The 23,530-nt window shown below is 31.5% G+C and overlaps 1 protein-coding gene across 4 annotated transcripts in view; it reads right to left on the bottom strand.

Annotated features, from left to right (window-relative positions):
• Positions 1-14,071: 14,071 nt before the first annotated feature.
• The window catches only part of LOC127735156 (uncharacterized), a 54,024-nt gene continuing 44,565 nt past the window's right edge, over positions 14,072-23,530 (bottom strand). For 3 of the 4 annotated variants that reach the window (XM_052245252.1, XM_052245255.1, XM_052245253.1), the window contains 5 exons: positions 23,331-23,426; positions 21,767-22,141; positions 21,094-21,219; positions 19,378-19,446; positions 14,072-16,634 (listed from right to left, as the gene is read on the bottom strand). In XM_052245252.1, coding sequence (XP_052101212.1) covers positions 16,468-16,634; positions 19,378-19,446; positions 21,094-21,219; positions 21,767-22,141; positions 23,331-23,426 — 833 coding nt within the window. In that variant the 3' untranslated portion in view covers positions 14,072-16,467. The remainder of the gene's footprint in view (positions 16,635-19,377; positions 19,447-21,093; positions 21,220-21,766; positions 22,142-23,330; positions 23,427-23,530) is intronic. The other variant, XM_052245254.1, reaches the window with a different exon arrangement.

The raw sequence follows: 23,530 nt of genomic DNA, 5'->3' as shown, positions 1-23,530 counted from the left end.
TACAATCGAACCACGACTCCCACTGTGCTCTAGAATATGGCTTCATCAAATAATTTCTCAACCCAAATGCGTCGTCACCCAAGATGAAGTATGGCATGTTCACGTAGTCATTAGGTAAAGGATCTAAATCTGGAAATCCAATAGTCTTATCTTCCAAACACTCCTTTAATTCTGGCGTGTTGTAAATCTGGACGTCCGACAGCGAACCATATCCTCCTACATCTATCCTTGAAAATTTGTAGTCTGCATCCACCAAGGCAAGGAGCACTAATGAACAAAACAACCATTATAGTTATAAAACAAGGATCCACTTTAAAGCCTGGCTTCTAATAGTAACATGCTTTCCATCGAGTGCGCCACAAGCGTGTGGCACGTTCCATCTTCTCTGAAATTCTTTGGCAATAGCTCGCCATTCATTTGGTTTAGTTGGATAGAATATGACTTCATCTTTATATTCCTGTACAATTGCCTGACAAACCTCATGAATAAAAGTACTTATTGTATTGCGTGCGAAGTTGTACTGAAGGGTTGGATACATATTGCCAGAAGCTAAGTGCCTTAAGGTAATAGCAATTTTAAGACCGGGATCTAGTGCCTTTCTGAATCGGGTGTCTATCTTCTGAATTCGAGGACTTACTCTGTTCAAAAGTTCATTAACATTTCTGGTGGCAACCCTTAAACAATTAAAGAATAACTGTTGATTCTCCATCCTTAATTCATTCATAAGTCGGTCGTAATTCCCAAACTGGAGTCTTCTTTCTACAGAAAGCCAAGGGCGCACCCAACCGGACCTACGCTGTCTAGTATGTCTTTTCCTTCTTCTTATAAATAAAAGTGAAGCTTGATCAGCCAAATCGATACAGTGCAGCTGAATTAAAGATTGCAGAAGTAGGTTTTGCTCATGTGTGTCCATGGTTGAACTACAGGTATAAAAGTTATTGCATCCGTTTTTTATATCAACAGAATGAAGTCGTGCAATTATCGTGTCTAGGATGTAGTAGTATCGTAGTAAGGTCGTACTAAAGTCGGCAGGCGCGTAGTAGCAGCGTACTATTGTCTTCCTCATAGTATCAATATCGTAGTAGAAGCGTAAAAACACGTAGTGAAATCGGGATAGTCGCAGTGAAATCGTAGTCAGGTCGCAGCGAAATATTTTCCATTGGCTCCACGATTTCCAATACGATGCTTCTACGCCCATCCCGATCATACTACGTCCTTACTGTGACCTTCCTATGCTCCTACTGCGATAAGTTTTGGCCACCACTGCACTACGAATGTTTTGAGCATGTTCAAAGTTGGTCGTTGACCTCCACGATCATGAAGACCTTGGCACGTCCTTACCACGACCACCACGATCTATGTACGACTTCTAAAATTTTTCATAATTTCTGAGGTTATGACGAGATCTTGGTCCTAGTGTGATTTGGGTCATAAACATACGGAGAAAACCGCGGCAACAGGTGTAATGGTCAGACAAAAGACAAGATGGTAGCAAAAGGGGAAAATGTATAAACTGTTAAGTAATCTAAAAAAAAGAGATTACAATGGGAAAAGACTTCCAAAATTAATTTAGGAAAATGGGGAGTTAATTCTTAATCAACAAGAAATTTTGGAAGAACAAGAATCATTTTATTAAAATTATACTCTTCAACAAATCCTATTTACACTAAAAAAAAAAATTTTAGATGAAAATAATCCTTCCATCCACAAATTATTTGATGAACAACGGTAATTTGGATTTACAAATGATTTTTTTAAATTCTTTTGGATAGATAATTGTGAATTTATAATGAATATCTTTTAGTTATAGCTTTGACACTAGAACTGTTTCTGTAAGTTAGATATAAGGATGAATAACTTGTTTTCTAAAAGAGGGCAAGCCAAAATTCCTGAAAAAACTAAACCCATCACTTTATTAAATGTTGATATGAAATTGCATCAGCTGCTTTAGCAAAAAGAATTAAAACTTTTCTTGGTGGTAAAATCAGTGAAACGCAGAAAAGTTTCATAAAGAGAAGGTATATCGGAGAATGTACTAGACTTAAATTACGGAAGGGCAGAAGAAGATAATCTTCCAGGTCTTTTAATTATATTCCAACTGAAGCTCAATTATATTGGATTGGTCGCGTTTTAAACCTTAGAACTGTTGAGTGCTGCACTTAACTCAGAGATAAATAGTATGATAATAAATTACTGTGTGTCTGTTTAGCCAGTTTGCAGATGACTCATGTCTTTTGTTAGATGAAAATGAGCAATCTGTAGAAAAATGCATACGTACTCTGAGTGTGCTGGACTAAGGGCTAACTTTAATAAAACTGAAGCTTCATGGATGGTTCAAAGATTCACACAAGCGATACACTAACAACTACAAGAAACTTGAATTAGAATAACTCATGAAAATGTAAAATTTAAGAAAAAATTGATCCGTTCAGTGAAAATAAACCATGTTTATTTTGAGGAAAAACGATTTCAAAATGCAGAGTCTACTTAATTACTGGGTATATAGATATTTAACTTATAATCGGAAGATTACTTTGATTAAATCATTAGCTCTACCTATTCTAATTCAGTTATTGACAGCTGTGCAAAACCAACCAGTGAATGACATGAAACAAATTAAAAATATTTTCTTTTTTTTCTGTGCTCAGGTAAACCAGATAAGGTTAACAGAAAAGTTATTATAGGATTGTATGAAAAAAGGAGGCAATGACAGAAACAGTCTTTTTTTGTTCTTATTGAAGATGAAATAAATAAATGAACATTTAGACCATTTGATTGTTTTCCCATTGAAAACCCTCCTTTCAGACCAGTACAAAAAAATTAGAGCAGATTCATATGGCTAATGACCCCTGATAGTATCAAAATATTTCCACAAAATTTAATAGCTTTTGGAAAGAAATTTCCTTAACTGGAATATACTTAACACTAATAACAATACTGGAGGGATCATGAATCAATTCATAAGGCTAAATAATAACTTGGACTGTGGATAGATATATTAACTATCTGAAGAGTCACTGATAAGTCTTTTGTAGATGAAACGCGCGTCTGGCGTACAAAATTTTAAGCCTGGTTTTTATGATGAATTTATTTACTAGAGCTGGTGTGAATTGGGAATTTTTTCTATATTAGTGAGTTACTTAAAGAGAACAGTCCATTTTTTACTTTGCATAAATTCAGCAGAAAATGTAGGTGTAAGTATGTACTTAGGTCAAGTTTAGGAATTTTTGTCAGATGTTCTGACTACTTGCTTTTTTTCCTACGATACAGAGTAAAATATTTTGCCCCTTAACACCAATTTTTCTTTTCATATAAGACTGCAATAGCTCATAAAAGGTTATTTACCAAAGTTTAAGCAGATTCTAAATTTCTTTTCTTTCGATTCGAGACCCAAATAATACCAATGCAAATATAAGGTAAAAGTCAGCATTTTCCGCAATTTGAAAAAAAATTAAATATCTCGAAAAGTGAAAATGATTAAAAATGTAGTTTATATGTGAGGGGGTATCTATTATAATGATTTATGTATAATTACTAAGATGTTGATGCAGATCACAACTGGACAGTGGTTAGTGTGCACCATTACATTGCTATCGACGATGTATATTGATATCGTTATGTGTATGGATATTAACCCCTTCACGCTCCCATCGGTGCTCTCGTACCGATGGGCTAAATTTCAGGCAACTAATTTGCGTTAAATCTTGAATCTTTGACATATTTTGACGTAGAGCAGTGGTTGAGGGCTCAAATTAATACTCTATATCACAGTTTTGTGATTCATTGTGCCTTAAACTTCTTTCAAGTACTGTTCGATATCAAATTGCCTCTTACTGACAAGGTTTTCTCCTGTGATAACCGGGTTTTTTAAAATGATTTTATCACAATATGTCCATAGAGTATGGCAAAGTAAACTATTGATTTAGGGGGCAATATGACTTTTTTTAATAACTGTGGTGTGTATTTTAGAAGAATACTATTCAAATTATGATTACAACTTGTACACAAGTTAAATAAGTGATTCAAAGTGTACCAAGGCAATCATAAACTTGAAATGCACTCAAAATGTTAGGTCATTTCTTACAGAATTAATTGAAAAAGAGACCAAAAAAAAACAAAAAATATCATGAAATTGTTTAGTGAAGTTGAAACAGATGTAACATAACATTGTTTCTTAAGTGCTTGCTTATGGAACTCACTTATCCGATATAGGGTATGATATATACTTAAACAACATTCAAGAGGGAATTAAAACTTTCCTGTTATCGTACAAAATTCGCTCTTTTCCCGAAGTATAATTGGAATTAGACTTTCCAAGGGCTTTTTTAATGAGTGTGTATAGATCCACTCACGTGGCAAGATTAAGGTGTTTGATCCTTTCCTGTACTGTACGTTGGATTAGGTTTTTACTTTCCTGCGTTACCGCAGGAAGTTCTGTTGAGACCATCTCATGTCTACCATGAGTGGCCGGTTCTGAATTGGTACCAGTTCGAGCTTAACTGTGTTATGATCTAGAAATTGTTAACCTTCACTCCCCTGACAATCAGGGGGTGATACGAATATAAGCCGACGTATTTGGGGATCACGGCCCTCGTTCTCTTTAGTAATTAACCTTGAGGAACTTGAGCATCCTTTGTCACCAATGGTTCACAGACTTGTCAATTAAATCAATTACGTCGGCATTCTGCTATCATGTCAGATCTTGTCATTAGAAGTGAACTGTGGCCGCTTTTTTCCACATGAATTGTTTGTTTGTTTTCCCAGTATTCATGTAATTTATACAAGAGTAATAAAAGATGAGTATGAGTATGATCATGTTGAAACATGTATATAATAAAAGGAGCATATTCAACATTCTAACTTTAGACTGTTATAGAAAATTCAATCTGTATATTCATATTACAGGATAGGTTTGTATCTATGTACTAGTATCTCAATGCTTGGAGATTTTGTAGATAAAATTAAAAAAAAACAACAAGTGGACCAGTAGTCGTGAACAATTAGTACTCATTTGAATACCGACTGTCTCCTGAAATATCAATCTACCAAACTCAACAAATATGTTGTCGATCAAAATGTACCGATTTTTTAGGATATCTTTTATGTTTTTATTGTGCGAATCAGTGTGGTTTTTCACAAATCCAGATTTGGTCATGACCAGGAATTGATATCGCAATTTTTGTAGAAAAATGTCTATTTAATGAGATGATGTAGTTGATGAAATCAACCATATAGCCTTATTTTGAGATCTTGTCAATAATATTAAGATACAAGTCATAGCCTTACCTAACAAAATGTATTTTGCGACAAGATGCCTTTTACAGATATATTTATGCGAGTAAAGTAGTTTTTGGGGTGAGACTTTGCTTATGATTAATTAATCTTGGCGAGATTACATATAATATGACAAGTTTAGGTCTTAAATTTCTAGTTTAATGTGTTTTTACTTCACATCTACACCAATATTTACAAATATTTACTGAATTGTCCAGATTATATAAACTATTCATGTACAAGTAAAACTAGCTTAATGGTAATTGGATTAAACAATTCTATTCTGTTGCAATTTTTTATGAAGGTCGAACCTCTACCAAAGTCAAAAGTACGTTTCAAAGCACAATCCCTTTGAATACAAACAAAATGGCTATTTAAAACTTCATTAAAATACACATCCAAATGAGTGGATCTTTAATTTCACCCGCTTAATTTTTTTACACTATCATATTATCGTTTAATAAGTAAGCCCCTTTTATCATAAGAATCATTAAAAGTTGTCAAAAAGACGCAAAATATCATTAACGTGAGCACGACAGGAATAATATTTGTAAGGGTTGCTCGAGACCAAATGTTAAGGACGTCAAACACATAAAACAGTTGTGAATATCAAATTCAAATGAACCCAAACAGATCAACTTAAACCCAATGCGGTCAGCTTTGCCCTTGTGAGTTACAACCTTAGATTTATGTACGGAATGGCTGTAATATTTTTTCTGTCTAAGAAAAAATAACGTCAAAAATGTGGTGCACACTGAATAACCCGCGTTGCGGGTTATTTAAAAGTGTGCACCACATTTTTAGGTTATTTCGAATAGACAGAAAAATATTAGTCAGTCCTTATAATTTAATTCTTAATTCCATTTTTAAGGAGTAAATTATGAAAAAAAAACGTTGATGACGTCACGGTCACATGACAAAATTATGTCTATGAGCTGATAGACAAAACAATTTCAACCAATCAGAAGACGTGTTACATCCAAAATTAAATTATTTAAAATTGTTTAATGTATAAACTAAAACTTATGATCAAAGTAATTGTTTCAAATCACGAAAATAATTAAGTGATGACTCTAAATACAGGTGAAGTGAAATTTCTATTGTCAACAAAAAAAAATTAAATTGTTAAAACTGGACTGAATTGTAAGATATTTATAAACGTAAGATTAAAACTGCATAACATAGCAATCTTATTGAAATACAAATCATGTTTAACTGGTGTAAAAGAGGTAGAAGGCGTAAGCATCTTCTAAACACCACTTACCAATGTTTCTCAACTTACGTAAAAGCGTTTGACAATGTGCTGATATAGCTTACACGTAACAAGTGCTGCTTAAAAAATGCAATGATGGTAAACCAGCGACAATATTTCCTTTTATTTAGGCAATTCTATCCACGTGTGACAGTTGTTACGCCCTCTAGTTAACTGTAACACTACAAACCCGTTCTCAAATTTGTCTTGTGCATCATATTAGGCTTTTACTACGGTTTTACCTTTTAAAATTCTGACAATACTGTAAATGAAAAAATAGGCCCTGTGCAATGCATTCAATTTTATTTGAACAACTTCATTGTAAATTAAAAAACAGACTGTTCAGATATTCCTCAAACTCCTTTATCTCATAGCTGAAAAAAAAACATCTGTTCGTACGAACATTTTCCAGAACAACATTGCCAGTTAAACGAACAATAGGCTTGTGGCTGACAGCAGTAAGGTGCGCGTCTTTCACCTTTCATCTTTGCCATTTGATTAGGGACTTTCCTTTTTGAGTTTTCCTTTGAGTTCAGTATTTTTGTGACTTTACTTTTTCCTTGGGTAAAACATTCTTAGAATTTCGAAAAATTACGTAATTTAATAAGAGGAAAGGTTAACTTTTATTTTCCAATAGAGAACCAATAATGGGCAAAACGAGTACAATGATTAGCACATAAAACATTTAAATCCAGACGAAATTAATGAATAGAATAAAATCAATCTTTCTAGTACTCATATCAAACTAGTCATTTGGCAAAACATATTTTTACACTCAACACTTTACAACCATTCAATATCTTTGACAAAATTTTTTTTTAAAAATCAAATTTGTAACGGCGAGACCCCTTGCCTGAAAAAAAACCACTTACCCATTGTTTATCCTTTGGTCGTGCTAAATATAATTTGAAATAAAATTAACAAAAGTAATGACATATTCGAGAATAAATGCAATTACAGTTTACTTTTTTAAGAATCAGAAGGAGCAGTTATATACATTTCGACAAACACACTTGTTTTTATAGATGAAAGTGACGTAAAACAAATCAAAAATTTAATTTTTCAATTTGAGGTAACAATTATTTACATGAATCAATGTTACTAGTATATAAATAGTACAAATACTACGATGGTAATTATGGTTATTTTGACATTTAGTATGTTCCTAATACACATCAGTTAATTTGTTTCCATCAACAATTGATTCCATCTCTATGACATAGCGTAGAATTTTAATACTTTTAAACTCGATTGATCATAATTTCTGAATGTCAATGACACTGCTGGTGGGGGTTTCCTCCCCGAGGCTATCACCAGCCCAGTAGTCAGCACTTCTGTGTTGACATGAATTATCACTGATATGGTCATAATTATAAATTAACTGCTTACAAAACTTTCGATTGCTCTTCAAATTCGTACTTTGGTCTTTGTCACTTTTTTTATTCGAGCATCACTGATAAGTCTTATGTAGACGAAACGCGCGTCTTGCGTACACATTTTTAATCCTGGTTATCATAATGAGTTTTGTTTAAACCTCACAATTGGACAAGTGCTTCATCGACAATCTCTATTTGAATAAATGGTAAAGCATAAACCAGAACGTGTAAGTGTTTCGAAAAGAAAAATGAAAAGGTGTGACGTTTTATCGAGATATTAAATATATCATATTCAAGAAGTTTATTTCCAAAAAATTCTATTCAAGAGAAGTTGACATATAAAGAGCCGCTAAGGTAGACAAAAAAGGTATATACGTTTTGGCAAATATCACTGGTTGCGGAGAAATATGAACGAAATTCATTTGATGAAAGTAGATACTTGAATAATACACTATCTATCAACCAATACAAGTCCAAGATATTACGTTTGTTACCTTGATTTGTTTTCTTGATCTATTTATGAGATTTGAACATAGGTAAACTCCTGTTGCCTATACTTATGTTACTTTGTCAATGCTTATCCCTTTAAAAAATCACAGAAAGGAGATATTTGAGCGGTTTCCCCACTGAAAATAACATTTCAATTCGTTATTTAGCGTGCGCTTTAAAAAGGGTGATTTTCTATTTAGCTACGATTCGAAATCCGCATATCACCATATTGAGATCGCAGAAATACACAGATGTTTTCTTGGTTTTGCATTTGATTTTGACGGTGTCCTGCAATATTTTGTTTTTAATGTGTTGCCATTTGGCATCCCAACAGCTGGGTATTAACCAAAGTGCTAAGACACATTTGTCAAACATCAGAACAGAAGGTAAACGTGGAATGATTTTAAGAACAGCATGAATAGTAGTCTTGAAGTTAAAAGTACTCTCGAAAGATAAAGTTTTTTAATAGCCCATGAGAAATGTCATTGGTTCCCTAGTCAGACTATGGATTGGTTGGGTTACACATGGGATACCAAAATAGGTAGAGTTTTTATCAAGGAAGAGAGAATTGAGAAAGCCAGAAATAGTATTCGTTAATTATGCAAAGAAATTACAAACGGTAGATTGCTATTCAGTGCCAGATTTTTAGCTAGTACATTGGGCCAAATAATTTCCATGATGATTGTTATCGGTGACAAGGTTAGATTGCACACCAGATACTTGTATGAGTGTATCATTAGACGAGCAAGTCGGGGTGCTCCTGTAAAGATGCATCCAGATGCCCTCACAGAAATTTTATTCTGGGATTTCTCGCTCAGAAAATGAGAATGGTGTTGACATTTGCAGAGTTAATCATGATTTTGTGACAGATTTTGACATTTTTGTGACGCCTCAGATGTAGGCTTCGGTGGTTATTTATCCACCTAGAGTAGCGTTGTTAATTGTGTTGACAACGGTGAAATCTCGGTAATTGGACAAGCGATGAAAAGTTGGAAAGTTTAACATCAAGCGAATTAGAATGCGTAAGACGAGTATTATGCACTAATGAAAGTAAATTTAGTTTAAATAACAAGTCGGTTAACGTCAACTCTGACAATAAAAACGTTCCACATATACTAAAGGTCGGCAGCAAGAAAAACATACTACAAAACATAGCAGTAGATATTCACTATATTTGTTCAGATAAGGACATCACTTTAAATTCAAAATGGCTACCGAGGGCAGACAATCAGTATGCAGACAAATTGAGCAGAAACACTGATAACGATGATTGGGGTATTCATGGCGAATTGTTTAAATATTTGAATGGTAAATAGGGACCATATAGTATTGACAGGTTTGCTATGCATTATAATGCACAATGCACACGTTTCAACTCAAAAACATTGGTGCCCAGGTTCAGAAGGTATAGACGCATTCTCTCAAAATTGGGGTAACGACACGGACCGAATCAACACAGTACACTCCTTATTTCCTCGTATTTGGAAGAGAATGCAGAACGCCTATTGACACAGTTTTAACAGAACCCTCCAAAGTCGGACCAGTCGCTAAGCAATATATAGACAAGGTACATGAGGTCGTGTCTTCAGGGGCCGCGGGAATATATGACCGGACTATTTGGACTGTGCAGTGCGAAAATAGTTTTAAACAACATTTTATTTTTCAATTGTTTTAATGTATATTTAGGTTTTGCATTTATTTTATTATTCTGAACTTTGTCGTAAATTAAGGCATAAGTGTTTTACACGGATTATGTGTCATAATCTAGGACAAAGGACTTAAATTCATTTACTCTATTCATTTAATTATTTATTCTCTGTAACAGTTTAGACAATAATTTACTTATACTGTCGGACATCAATTACTCTTCTAAACTATTGTTATTTCTATTTGGCATATGTTAATCATCTTAATCCTTTAATTGCTTGGGCTTATATATATTGTTATTGTTTGTATGTTACTTTACATTTGGTTTGGAGTTTGTTGTTCGGTCTTGCCGGACTGATTAAATAAAAGTTTAAGGAGCGAAATATTCCTTCTTGATTTCCATTTAGCCGGAACGCCATTTTACCCAGCTATACTAACACTGGGCATACAGTCATTTGGGCAATATACTTAACAAAACAGTTAGAATAGAGAAATGAAAAATATTCTATCACCATTTCCTGTTGATATTGACACTGGTTGTGTTGATATGGGTCAGTGCTATCAGTAGATAAAATTTTGAAGCTAGAAACCTTCAGGGAAGTACAAACCAATGTTTGGTTCTAATCAAATTTTTAAAAAGGTTAATAGATGAAAGGTGTGATTAAATAGGTTATTTCTCAAATTATGTCTCACCGTATAAGATCGTCAATTACACACTCTCTTATGATGTCATTTACCAGATAGAATGCACGCCTGTATCTCTGCACTATTAAAGTTTCAAGCATCTTCAGGATTGTCATTCTGCAGGAAATAATTTATGTACCAAAGGTGCGTAATCTTCATTCCAGTAAGCCTGAAGGGGGGCGACCAACTAATTAGATTTTAATTTCGTGAATATTTCGTGCGGTATAGCATCAAACTTTTTCACCAGTTTGCTCATGTGTTGGAAGTGACAATGCCTACATTTTGGTCAGATCATGATGAAAGTCACAGATATAACTAACTACCATATCTGGAACTGGCATATTAATTAATAATCGTAGCTAAAAATATCTTGGTGCATAAAGCAACAATAAGTTGAAAATCTAAAAATTTATTTTCCAACTAATACATATCAAAATAAACATTTATATATATATATATATCAGTACATGTATAACATATATATGATATATGGTATGTAGTTAAAAATGGAATCTTAAAAAAACATGAAAGTAATGAATCTAATCAATGAGGTGGACAATACCTTTGCAAGGTTAATGAAAAAATAAATCTTATAAATGTAATGAAATAATATATCTTATAAATGTAATGAAAAAATATCTTATAAATGTACCGTGGTAATGAAAAAAATATCTAATAAATGTAATGAAAAAATATATCTTATAAATGAATGAAAAATATCTTATAAATGTAATGAAAAAATATCTAATAAATGTAATGAAAAAATATCTAATAAATGTAATGAAAAAATCTGATAAATGTAATGAAAAAATATCTTATAAATTTAATGAAAAAATATCTAATAAATGTATATTCTCAATTTTATATAAATGTTTCAAAGTGATATTTTGTGTATAAACAATTCTGGTATTCTATATGTGTTCAGTAATTAAACATGAAATAAACAATATGAAAAAGAACCAATTAAAAAAAAAAAGAATGTTCTTTTGGAAGTTCAATAGCCCAATTACATAAAAAAAAAGGGAGTATAATATTATCACAAATTGTCTTGGAAATAATGCCTTTAATGAAATTTCCTGAAGCAATTTTTGACATCTGAAACCAATTTTATGCAAACAAAAGTTTATGAAGTGAAAGAGTTTTGGTTGTATATCAGAAAAAAATGAAGCATGGTTTAATTACAAATAAAATTGAGAATGGAAACGGGGAATGAGACAAAGAGACAACAACCTGACCATAGAGCAGAAAACAGCCCAAGGCCACCCACCAATGGGTCTTCAATACAACAAGAAAATCCCGCACCTGGAGACGGGCTTCAGCTGGCCACTAAACAATAATGTATACTAGTTCAGCGAAAAATGGACCTCACACTAAACTCCAAAACATATAAATGAGCCAAAATTAAAAAAACGTACAGGTTCCCAACTTGAGACAGGCGCAAAAATGCGGCAGTGTTAAACTTGTTTTGTGAGATCTCAACCCTCCCCCTATACCTCTAGCCAATGTGGAATAAACCAACACACAGCAATATGCACAGTAAAACTCAGTTTAAAAGAAGTCAGAGTCCGATGTTAATTACAAAGTTGATCTCATTGTCACATGATTGTGTCATTTATTAAACAAATGTCACATGATTGTGTCATTTATTAAACAAAAGTATGGTCAATTTCTGCTGTGAATGCTACTCATCACGATGTATAAAAGTTCATACTAACTACAAATAAATTCATTGAATTATAGCCTATTAATCATGTGAAAAAAACTTATGAGACTTCATATACAGTTTCTTAAATTTTACAGGAACCAAGATATGAACTTTTTATAAAGTTTATTGCGAACCCAATGAAAGTTTTCCACAGTGCCATCTCTATCTTGACCAGGTATTTAAACTTTTGCAAGTTCACCTGTCCTATTGAATGAATACAATAGCTATTTTTCTCTGTGTAGTTTATTCACTGGGACCTTTAAATTTCTTCTAAGAGAAATCTATCACTCATTGATTAATTTACCTGAGTAAAAAAAAATTTTTATATATAGACAAAAATACTTTTTTTATACTCATTAACTGCGTGTGATGATGTATTTATTCAATATTAATAATATATTTTCATTCAGTTTAATATAAACATTGATTCAATCATAAAAAGTTGATTTCAAACAAAAGTTTTATCAATGTTCCTATTGAAATTTGATTTTTTTTTGTCTAGTTATAGAATACATTTAATAAAATACTGTAAACCAACTTATTTTCACAGATAGTTATTCATGTTAACTTATCCCTTTCATTTCTATAAATCTATGTCTGAGAGGATTATTTATTTTGACATTTTTTCACAAACCATTAAGCTTGATTAGAATAAATGTACATTGAAGTACAGTCTAAATGGATAATAAGAGTAAATATTAGCATTGTCACTTTCATAGTTTTTTTGGTCCAACACAAAAAAAATAATTTGAAAGTCACAAATTTCCATAGGAACATAGCAAAATTTAATGTCAAAACATTGGAACAAAATTATGAAAAGCTGTAGACAATTCAGTAAAAATTGGTAAATAATGCAAATAAAGTAAATCAGTTTATTATGGCTAATATTGCAAATAGCCAATGCAGACAACTTACCCTAATACATTCTAGAAGCCTACTAAATTATTAGATATTGAATAAATCAACATCACATATAGTTTTGTGTGTCCTTATTTAGTATTGGTACATGTATTTTTATCATTGAGAGTTAAATTTTTTGTTCAGGTAAATTAATCAATGAGTGATAGATTTCTCTTAGAAGAAATTTAAAGGTCCCAGTGAATAAACTACACAGAGAAAAATAGCTATTGTATTCATTCAATAGGACAGGTGAACTTGCAAAAGTTTAAATACCTGGTCAAGATAGAGATGGCACTGTGGAAAACTTTCATTGGGTTCGCAATAACAAGCATCAGTAATGCATGAAAAAAAAGTCAATATGGTCATTTTGTCTAGATACTGGCTTCCGCACTATGCATGTAAGTCTAGATGATCCTAGAACGTCAGTGGCTGAAAGTAGTTCAACTACTGTAACACAAGTCTGAAAACACTGAGGTTGCAAGTTTGAACCGCCCACCCGGCAGGTGTGTTAGATTCCAATATCAATTGACTAGATTTGTCAGTTTTCCTGCCAAAAGTTTGTGGTTCTCTACACCTAAAAGAACTGACAGCCAGGAAATAGCCAATAGTGATAAAAGTGGTGTTAATCAATCTTCATGCAGTAACCTTAAATCTCATGGTTCAAAAGATATAATCTTTGATGTCAATGTCAAGTTACATGGAGTTGTCAAAAATTAAGTAATTAAAAAATACTAACAAACTGTGTTCAATGTTTACAGATGTTGTATTATTTCTTTCAAATAAAATGCACAATGGTAATAATAACAACAAAAAAAGACCATGTAATAATAAATTTTAACCCTGTACAATATATATCATCTATGTATATGTATATATATGGTAAAAAATCCTGGTTATAATGTTGATATCTGAATTATCACAGCTGAATGGAGTACAGTAAAAAAAAACTCATTTTATTTCACAACATTTGCAAGTTTTATTTATATCACATATCTTGATAACAAAATACAATTATAACACTAATGTTTTGAAAATATCAAAACAATGAAATAATAAAAATAATGTAAATATCTTACAAATAATGAAATTATCATACATCATGAAAATGTGCGATAAATCTTGAATAAAAATCAAAGAGCTCAATTCAGAATTGTCATGGTAACAAATAATTGCAATTCAAATAGCATACATAGAGAGTTAGAGACTGGTATTTACAGATCAGGTTAAATGGATATAAATTATCAACAGCATCCTATAACATATTATATATAATTTACCTTTAAAGTTTTGAATGCAAGAATTGAAGAAATGCATAATTTAGTCAAAATAAGAGAAGTTTATATACCGGTACGGCGGCAGTACCCCAATTTTCTATTTACATTTTTGTGTTTTGGTTAACCAGAAGTTGAGCAGCTGATACAACAAACAATAAGTTGCAAAAATAATAAATGCAAATACTCTTATGGTTCTATGCAATTTTCCTTCAATTACAAAACCAAATGATCTAAAAAAAAAAACGAAATTAACTTGTTTCTTAAGGTGTACATTTTAACTGGCCGTAAAAAAGGAGCAAAATATCACAATACATTTGTCTGGTAACTGGCCTATTTGCGGTATTAAAGCGAGAAGATGATAAATTAAATTTCTCATACAATCCTGCATATCAATATGAATATGATATTTGAATAATATGTTTTGCAAAACTAATCTGATATGTCCTGAAGAAAAAGTGAAGGTCAAAGGCATCATAAATGACCTGAACCTTAAAAAGTGGTGAAGGTAATTTTTTTACATATACTACAACTTTAAGAAGTCAATAATTCAATCAAGAAGATATAAACCTTAAAAACCTTTTACCATTTGACTAAATCTTAATTCTATGATTGTAGCATAATAATTTCGATTGTAATTTGTACTATTTTCTCAAATTGCTTATAAAACTGTTTGGAAAATCTGCTTTATGACTGTGTGGTAAATTTTTTTCATGAAAAGCAATGGTGACCCACGTTTAATGTAAAGTTTGATTAATAATTTTGAAATTACTGATTTTAGGCTATTCAGTTTTAACTGATGAGCTCATTAACTGATTAACACAGATTTATGTCTCCACTATGTAACCTCATAACACACTTTAACAAGCATTGACACAATTGATGTTGAAAACAGCAAACCTAAGTTTCAATTCTATAGCTTTCATTGCTGGTAAGACAAACATTACTTTGACTATTTCCTAGTTTACTGTAAGGCTCTGGATTTTTAATCTTTTATTCTAAATGAATGTTTTTTTTATTGTTTTTTTAGTTTGCAGGCATGAGGCATTACATGTATCTATTCAGAGAAAGGATCTCCCAAGGAAAAATATACTTTCTCGTGATGATTCTGGGCAAGTTTGCAACAAAAGTGACCCACCTTTTATGTAAAGTTTCATAACATATTCCATGAAGGTTAAACTAAGTTACTGATGTTTAAAAATATAAAATCCCAGAGTGTATCTAATTCATACCTGCCAATTTTTCAAAATCTTCATTGGGGATTTCAAGCACAAGAGGACCTAAAGCATACCTATACAAGTCATTAGTGTACTTAATTAGAACATCTATGATTTTGAATGGGCATGCATGTATTTAAATGAATTTTTCACTGTTCTGAATGCCTTCTTACATGTATTTAGTCTACACACATTGAGTTTTATAAGGGTCAGGTCAACACCTCTCATGGGGGATATCCCCCATAAAGCGGGAAAGTTGGCAGGTCTATTTGTTAACTGCATAAAACTATGTCCATCTATGAGTAAAATACTGAATTAAGAAAAACATATATTCCAAATTTTGCTTCAGAAATTATTTCTTAATCATAAAACAAAATATTGCCACAGTTTCATACAACTTACTAGGGTTTTGCTAAGATGATTTAAAAACCTTATATTTCAACAATAAATTAACCTAATAATTTAAATAATTTTCTACTTCAAATAACATACTAAGTAAGTCACTGGGTTGATTGACTTCACAAGTCAATCTTATTAGACAAAACCCTGTTCATTGATTGTTTTGGTTAAAAAAAAGTCCAGTAACTAACATTACAACAATATGCATAAATGTTTTTACAACTAACTGATGTTTGATCATGCATATGTTAAGTTATCCATCTGTTTCAGGCAGTTTGTCATACAGATCATCGTCATCCTCTATGAAATTTTGAGGTATACGGCCTGGAATTGCTGGAATGGTGGATTTTTTTTGCTGCTGTCCACCAAGCATATCGTTTAAATGTCTCATAAATGACTGTTCTGGAGCTAGTCTGGAAACTGAAAGATAAAATGCATGTCAATATCAGTATAAATAAACCTTGTTTCTACATTCTATAGAATTTCCTTTCATTAATGTTAAATTGAATTCTGGAGTATCAGAAAATTGTTGAAAAACATTATGCATCAGATGACTCAGTAGCAGACTTTCTGTCTTAAACTAGAGGCTCTAAAGAGCCTGTGTCGCTCACCTGGATCTATTCATTTACAACAGAGAAGATTAAAATATAATTCTTAACTATCATTTATATTGTTAATATTTTTACACTTTATACTGTTTGAACTGAATATTTTATGATATGTATATATATATATTTTGAGTTTTAAATATAGATTATTTTATCTTATCTTATCTTAAAATAAGATTCTGATTAACATGCAGAATTATTTTTTAAAGTTAAATAGAGAAATAATCTGATTAAAAAGCAGATCATGTGTCAAAGCTTTGCTTACAAGAATCTGACAGAACTTTTTTGTTCTGTAATTATTAAATGGATAGGAGTAGGCCCGGTGAGACCCCTTTTGGCCCCAAAATATGGCATTTTTGCAAATTTGTTGAAATTTAAACTTTTGGTTATTTATTGGAAAGTAGAATACTTTTGTTCCATAAATGTGGGCTGTTTTTGACAATACAATGCACATGCATCAGGTACTAGCAAATTAAATTTATGCAAAATTACTGAAATCTTCACAATTTTAGCATTTGCGCTAATTTTAAGAGGTTTTTGTCTAAATTGGAAGTGGCCACATTTGTGTTCAGTCTTAATATATAAATATATGTTGTATTTGTTGATAATACATAACATATATAAAGGTTGAGACTGAACATGAATGCGGCCACTTACAATTGGACAATAACCATCTGAAAAGTGTCTTTTAATGGCATATTTGATAGATTTTTCATATTTAAGCTTGAATTTGAGCGTCTTTAATCACCAAATCAGTTCAAATCTTTTTCATAAACTAATTGATTCGACTGGCGCAGATGTAATTTGAATTTTAGGCCATAACCAGCCCTTTCCGGACCTTCTCCTTTCAGCTTCAAATTTTTGAAAGTGTGCATTAATCTGATAAAGCTAGAGGACCCAGAAAGTTCTTTAAAACAGAAAGTAGAACGGAGCGTTTTCATATCCTTGTAAGCAAAGCTTAGATACAGGATCTCTATCTAAATCAGATTGACAGAGAAAGGACAGAATGATATTATATTAAACTGATATCATAACAAACAAATTATTGAACTACCATTTAAAAACAAACAAGTTAAAAAGTTAAAAATCTATCAAAAGCAAAGTTTTAGTAAAGAAATATCATTAATATTATACAAATGTATTAACTTATACATGAATATATTAAAAATTTAGTAAAAGCAAAGTTTAAATAAGAACTATGAATAATATATAACAATATTACTTAGGAAAAACTTCTGACTAACGTAAACAAAAAAATGTCTCTATAGTTTGAGGATTCCAACAATGACAACTAGAGGCTCTGGAGAGCCTGTCGCTCACCTGAACCTACTTGAGTTTTAGAAATCATGTAAAGATAGATAAAAATCATAACAGATACCCAAATAATGATTGAGGCCAAATTTGGTTTAATATTGGTCCCGTAATTTAATATTTAAATACCCTTTGGGCCAGGTGAGCTAAAAATGAACAACCATAGGTTTCTGGAATAAGGACCTTTATGAAAAATAAAGACAAATTCCTGAGGAATAACTAGTAGATATGGTTAACCCAATAATTGAACTATGCATTCTCAAATCATTGAAACGGATTACCAATTGATTACAAGTAACAGTTACTGTCTATTACATAAAAGCTTCATTTTACCATGACTGTATGTATGGACAGACATGGAAATTTAAATCTATAAGCTTAATAAGTCTGGAGTAAAAATATCATTCTAATGTAATCATTCAGTGAAGCTATGTTGTCAGATTGATTAGTCACCACAGACAAGAATATTTCCCAGATTTTTCAATTAACAAAATGTTTACCCAAAAATAATGACTTAAATGGAGTGTTTTGTTTATTGTGCTTCACAATGGAGATACGTTATTAGATTTGCATACAACTTGAGCATGTCAATCTTCAACTAAAAAATTGAAAGAAACAATGCACTTATCCCCTTTATTTAAAAAATAATTCAATGAAATCTTTTAAAATAGCACATATCTTATGTTCGTTCTATACAAATGCTAACCTTTTTCAAAGTTTTCATTCAATAAAATTTTAGCAAGGATAACACTTTTAAATGAATCTTTATCAATTTCAGTTAGATTCCAACATGTCCGTTGTATGCAAAAACATATGTTTCTGAAATCATTTGTTAATAAATTTAGAAACTATTAAGAAACTAAGGTTTCAACTCCCTGAGGCAAAGTTGACCTTAGATGGATTTGGCTTATGTTTTTAGGTCCTTTTTGGTCTTATAGCTCTCCAAATGTTTTGGCTCTTATACAAATTTGGCTTTCAAATATTCGGCTTTTGAGCATCCTGATGAAGGTAAATCCAGAAAAGCGCTTCGAACTTAGATTTTACTTCCATCTAAATGCAACCATAATTATCTTTAAAGCTAATATAATCACACTAGCACTATAATAAATGGCTGTTACATGTAAAATTTAAAAATGCATCAACTAATAATAATGGTTTAAGTGGGTTGTGAGAAACACATATATATCATATAATGCTATTAAAATTGAGGAACTATTTATCCAAAGCCCATGTGACTGTAATACCTTTTAATTGTTCTCTTATCTCAGGGCTGATGGTAGGTGTGCTCTTAGACCTTTGTCTTCCACATGCTACTGCAAAAAGCAAACTGGATTGTGCAAACATAACGCACACATAACATAAAACACACACAAAACATAACACACACATACAATGGCACTCTGGACTGCCTGCATAGTTTGTCATAAATTGTCATAATAAACTTCTTTGCCAAAATGTTTTGCAATTTTTTTTTGCACTGATGCTGTTGCCTTTCAGACACTGAAGGTGTTTGTAAAAGAATCTAGAAATTGTTCATATAAACATACTAAAGTAAAGTATGTTTAAAGAAAAGCTAGTCTGAATTGCCACTGTAATAACACTGAAAAGGGAGTTTACATATTTTTTGTACAGAAATTTCTTTTCTGTTGACAGTCTGAGGTATAATTTTTATGGCCTACATACTACATGACAATTGACAAGTCACAATCTTATTTCAGTGCTACATTATGTTAGTAAGATTGAAATTTATTAGCCAAGACAGAAATCTAATAATAGTTTGTTTTTTGTTATGAAGTTTGAAGAATAGAATAAAACACGAGGTAGAATGTAGCATTGAAATAAGAAGAAAAAACACAGAAAAGCATAATTTCATAATTATAGCGCTGAATACAGGAATAAGACTTTTGTTTATAACTTGTATATTTACAGCATAAATCATTGTTGTGTTCACAAATTTCTTGCAACTTTTCAGGTCAATTTTATTAAGAGCATTAAAAAATGCTTGTGTTTGCAGAAAGTGCTCTACCACCACCATTCTATAACTGCTACAAACCACTAAATAAGTTACTAATGTATGCCAAATATTCTAATGTTTTCTAACTTGGGAATAGCTAAATATTAGTCATACTTTTTTTATACATCAAACAGTTATTTTCAGGTGGGTTTCATGAACAGCAATTATGTGCCTTTCTTTATAATCAAATTCATTTGTGCAATGTTAAATATCAGAGAAAACGAATACTTCAGTGGCATCAACTGTTCTGATAGTTAATTGAAGAAGTTTATAAATATCTGCATACATTAATAACCCATTAAGTTCACATGTAACTTGCAGAGTGTTACAATATATTACCAGTACCAGTGACATTGCAGAAAATGTTTTGGCTAGACTTAAGAGGGCGGAAGGATCTTATTCAGGACATCTTGATTGGGCCTTTATTTTTGGGGAATTAGGGGTTTACACTTATCAACATTTTGGAATTAATGAGTAATTTTTCCGGATCTGCAATTAATTTTTTCCGGAAATTTAGGATTACACCTTCCTACCCTCACCACTTATGGTTGTCAATCTTTTCATTAAAGGGTACATCACAGCACTGAACTGTTCAATATTAATTGCTTTAACTTTTGTATTAAAAAATTGAACACAGATTTTCCTGTGTGAAATTCTTCATCATTGTTAATTTGGCTCTAGTATGACCAGTAAAATTTTTAACAAACTCTCCATGAGACAGAAAGTCTCTTTTTTTATTTCGAAAATTCAATCTTTTCTAAAAAATAGAGAACTTTCCTTGGACCACTTAAAACCAAGAAATTTATATCTTTGTTCAGTGAATTAAGAAATCTTGATGGTAGGTAATATATTGTTACACATATACAAATTCTACTTTCTGCTACCTATCAGATCCTGTTTCATCCCTTGAATAAAAATAATTACACCTGAAATAAATTTGTCTTACCTGGTGTTTTTGCATCATCATAAGGATTTTCATTACTTGGTTGGCTCTGTGTATTTAGGTAGGAATGATCCGAAGTGTTAGGACAAGCAGTAGGCTGAGAGGCTTGATTAGTTACAGATCCAACACCTATATGGGATATACCATTGATATAATATGTAAACATTAGACATAGAATATAGAGCTCAAGAGCTGAGTTATTAGAAATATCGTAGAGTGGTAAATTTTCATGAGAATTAATTTCTCTTAATTTTGAAAGTAAGATAAAATCATGAGGCCCCCCCCCCCCCCCCACTATGTACATATAAAAATACTAATAAAGACAAGAAAATCTTGTTGATAAAACCTCACGAACTAGTTCAATTAAAAATCAGAAAACTACAGGAAAATATACCACAATACAATATTTTCTTGTAATGAATACATATACCAACAACTTTTAAAAAATACAGAAAATATATGCAAGTACATGTATAATGAAAGGTAAATTACAAATATAGTGATGCTGCTTTATAGATTACAATGATCTACAATATGCAGATTATACAATATACAAGTCTTTTTTCAGAGCCATAAAGTTTTTTAAAATTTTAAAACATCCTGAAATCAAATTAAATTAAAATAAGCAGAAAATTTCAAGATATATTGTTTATTTTTCCGTTTAAGCAGTACAGACCTGTCAATTGTTTTTGTGGTGTTACATTTACTATCTTCTCAAATCTAGATTTTATGGAAGATACACCTCCTGGGTGAGACACATCAATTGCTGGTCCATCATTAGTTTTCTCTGGTTCACTGTCTAAAGACACACTTTTTCTAGCAGGTTTAAGACCCATTTGTTGTGGAGATGGAACAGAAATGGAATGCATGACAGGTGATTTTTCCGGAGATCTCATGATCGCACCCTTTGATGGATCTGGCTTTGTAGTATCAGTTTTTCTGAGACCTAACTGTTGTGGGGTAGGGACACCATCCCCAAAATTGTTAACTGGTTGAAACTGTGGTGTACTATTTACATGTTTTACAGATGGAGGTGGTGCGTTTGTAACAGCTGAAAAAAAAAATTATTTGTACATATTTTTATTTTGTGGAATTAAAATTCATCCTTTTAATTATGTATAGTCTTCATCTGTAGCAGTTCAATTTTTATTCAATTCCATAAATCGAAAATATATGGATTGAACTATCAGTAAAAGAAGCATAATTAACAGTTTAAGAAGTTTACATGTGATCTCTTTCAGTCTGAGATATTTTTATCCTCATTACTGAAGATGTATTTACTTAATTTTCAGTGCTGCACAAAAATCTTCTTGGTAAAAATATTGGGTCTCCATTTTTTTAATTTTTATCTTTCATTGTTGTGTGTACTGTAAGCTCTGGTATTTTTACCCTTTAATTTTGTGATTATACTTTTGACTAGTTTTTAATTTTTTAATTTAATGCCTATAGCCACAATTATTTTTTTCATTTTATTATAGGTCCTAAAGCTTCAATTTTTTTGTTATCTATTTGCAAAGATGCTGTCATTATTCAGTTTGTATATAGTACTGCCAATGTCACAGGAGAAGATTAATATGTCATGTCCAAGACATAATTACAACCAAACTTTTACCAGGAGTTAAACTGACTTTGTTTTTAGTTTTTTAAAATGCTGTTCTTAAAAATGTCACATGTTTGAAACCAAAATTGCTCAGATAGATTTCAGGTAAATCGAAGGAAAGTCACCTGAAGCAAGATATTTCATCTGATCAGTACTAATTTCAATACCTTATAAAAATCGTTTTAATATTTCCGTGACCAGTGCACGAAAATTTGTTAAAATCTGTAGAAATTTGAGTGTAACAAAATTTTTGAATACTGAAAATTCATCTATTTTCGTATATACAAATTTTTGCAGATTAAGGAATAATTGTTTTTTTTGGTGTATATTTAATTTTGTGGTTTTGCTAAAGTCTACATACAAGCCTTAGAAAATTTGTACTTCATTGAACAATTTGTAGTCACCCTTTACCCACGAAATCAACAAAAATTGGTTTCCCATGAATAAAGAATCCACAGTAAAAACTTTATATACATTTTTTTAACAGAATAATTTGCAAAGAGAATATAAACAACCACAAATATTTCTAAAAACTATCACTTTTGAAATATTATAAACAATACCATTGAAGGTCATATTACATACAAAACTTTATCCAAGAAAAATGAACATTGTTTTATGATAATGTACAGCTTCCTACCTTTCTTATCCAACACTGGGATTAGTTGTGCATTTTGTAGTTGTTGAGCCAAATTTGGCACCGACTTAGCCCTCTCATGTCGTGGTGGTGGGGGTGCTAAAGTAAAAAAAAATCATATTTACATACAGTTCTAAAAATATTCAATGAATGATAATATTCTTAGTTAAAGAAATCAAAGACTTTTGTTTGCAATTATTTCT

This window comes from Mytilus californianus, unplaced genomic scaffold, assembly GCF_021869535.1.
Source record: "Mytilus californianus isolate M0D057914Y unplaced genomic scaffold, xbMytCali1.0.p SCAF_3, whole genome shotgun sequence".
In the NCBI taxonomy this organism is placed as follows: domain Eukaryota; kingdom Metazoa; phylum Mollusca; class Bivalvia; order Mytilida; family Mytilidae; genus Mytilus; species Mytilus californianus.
This window is presented reverse-complemented; position numbering and strand designations above follow the sequence as displayed.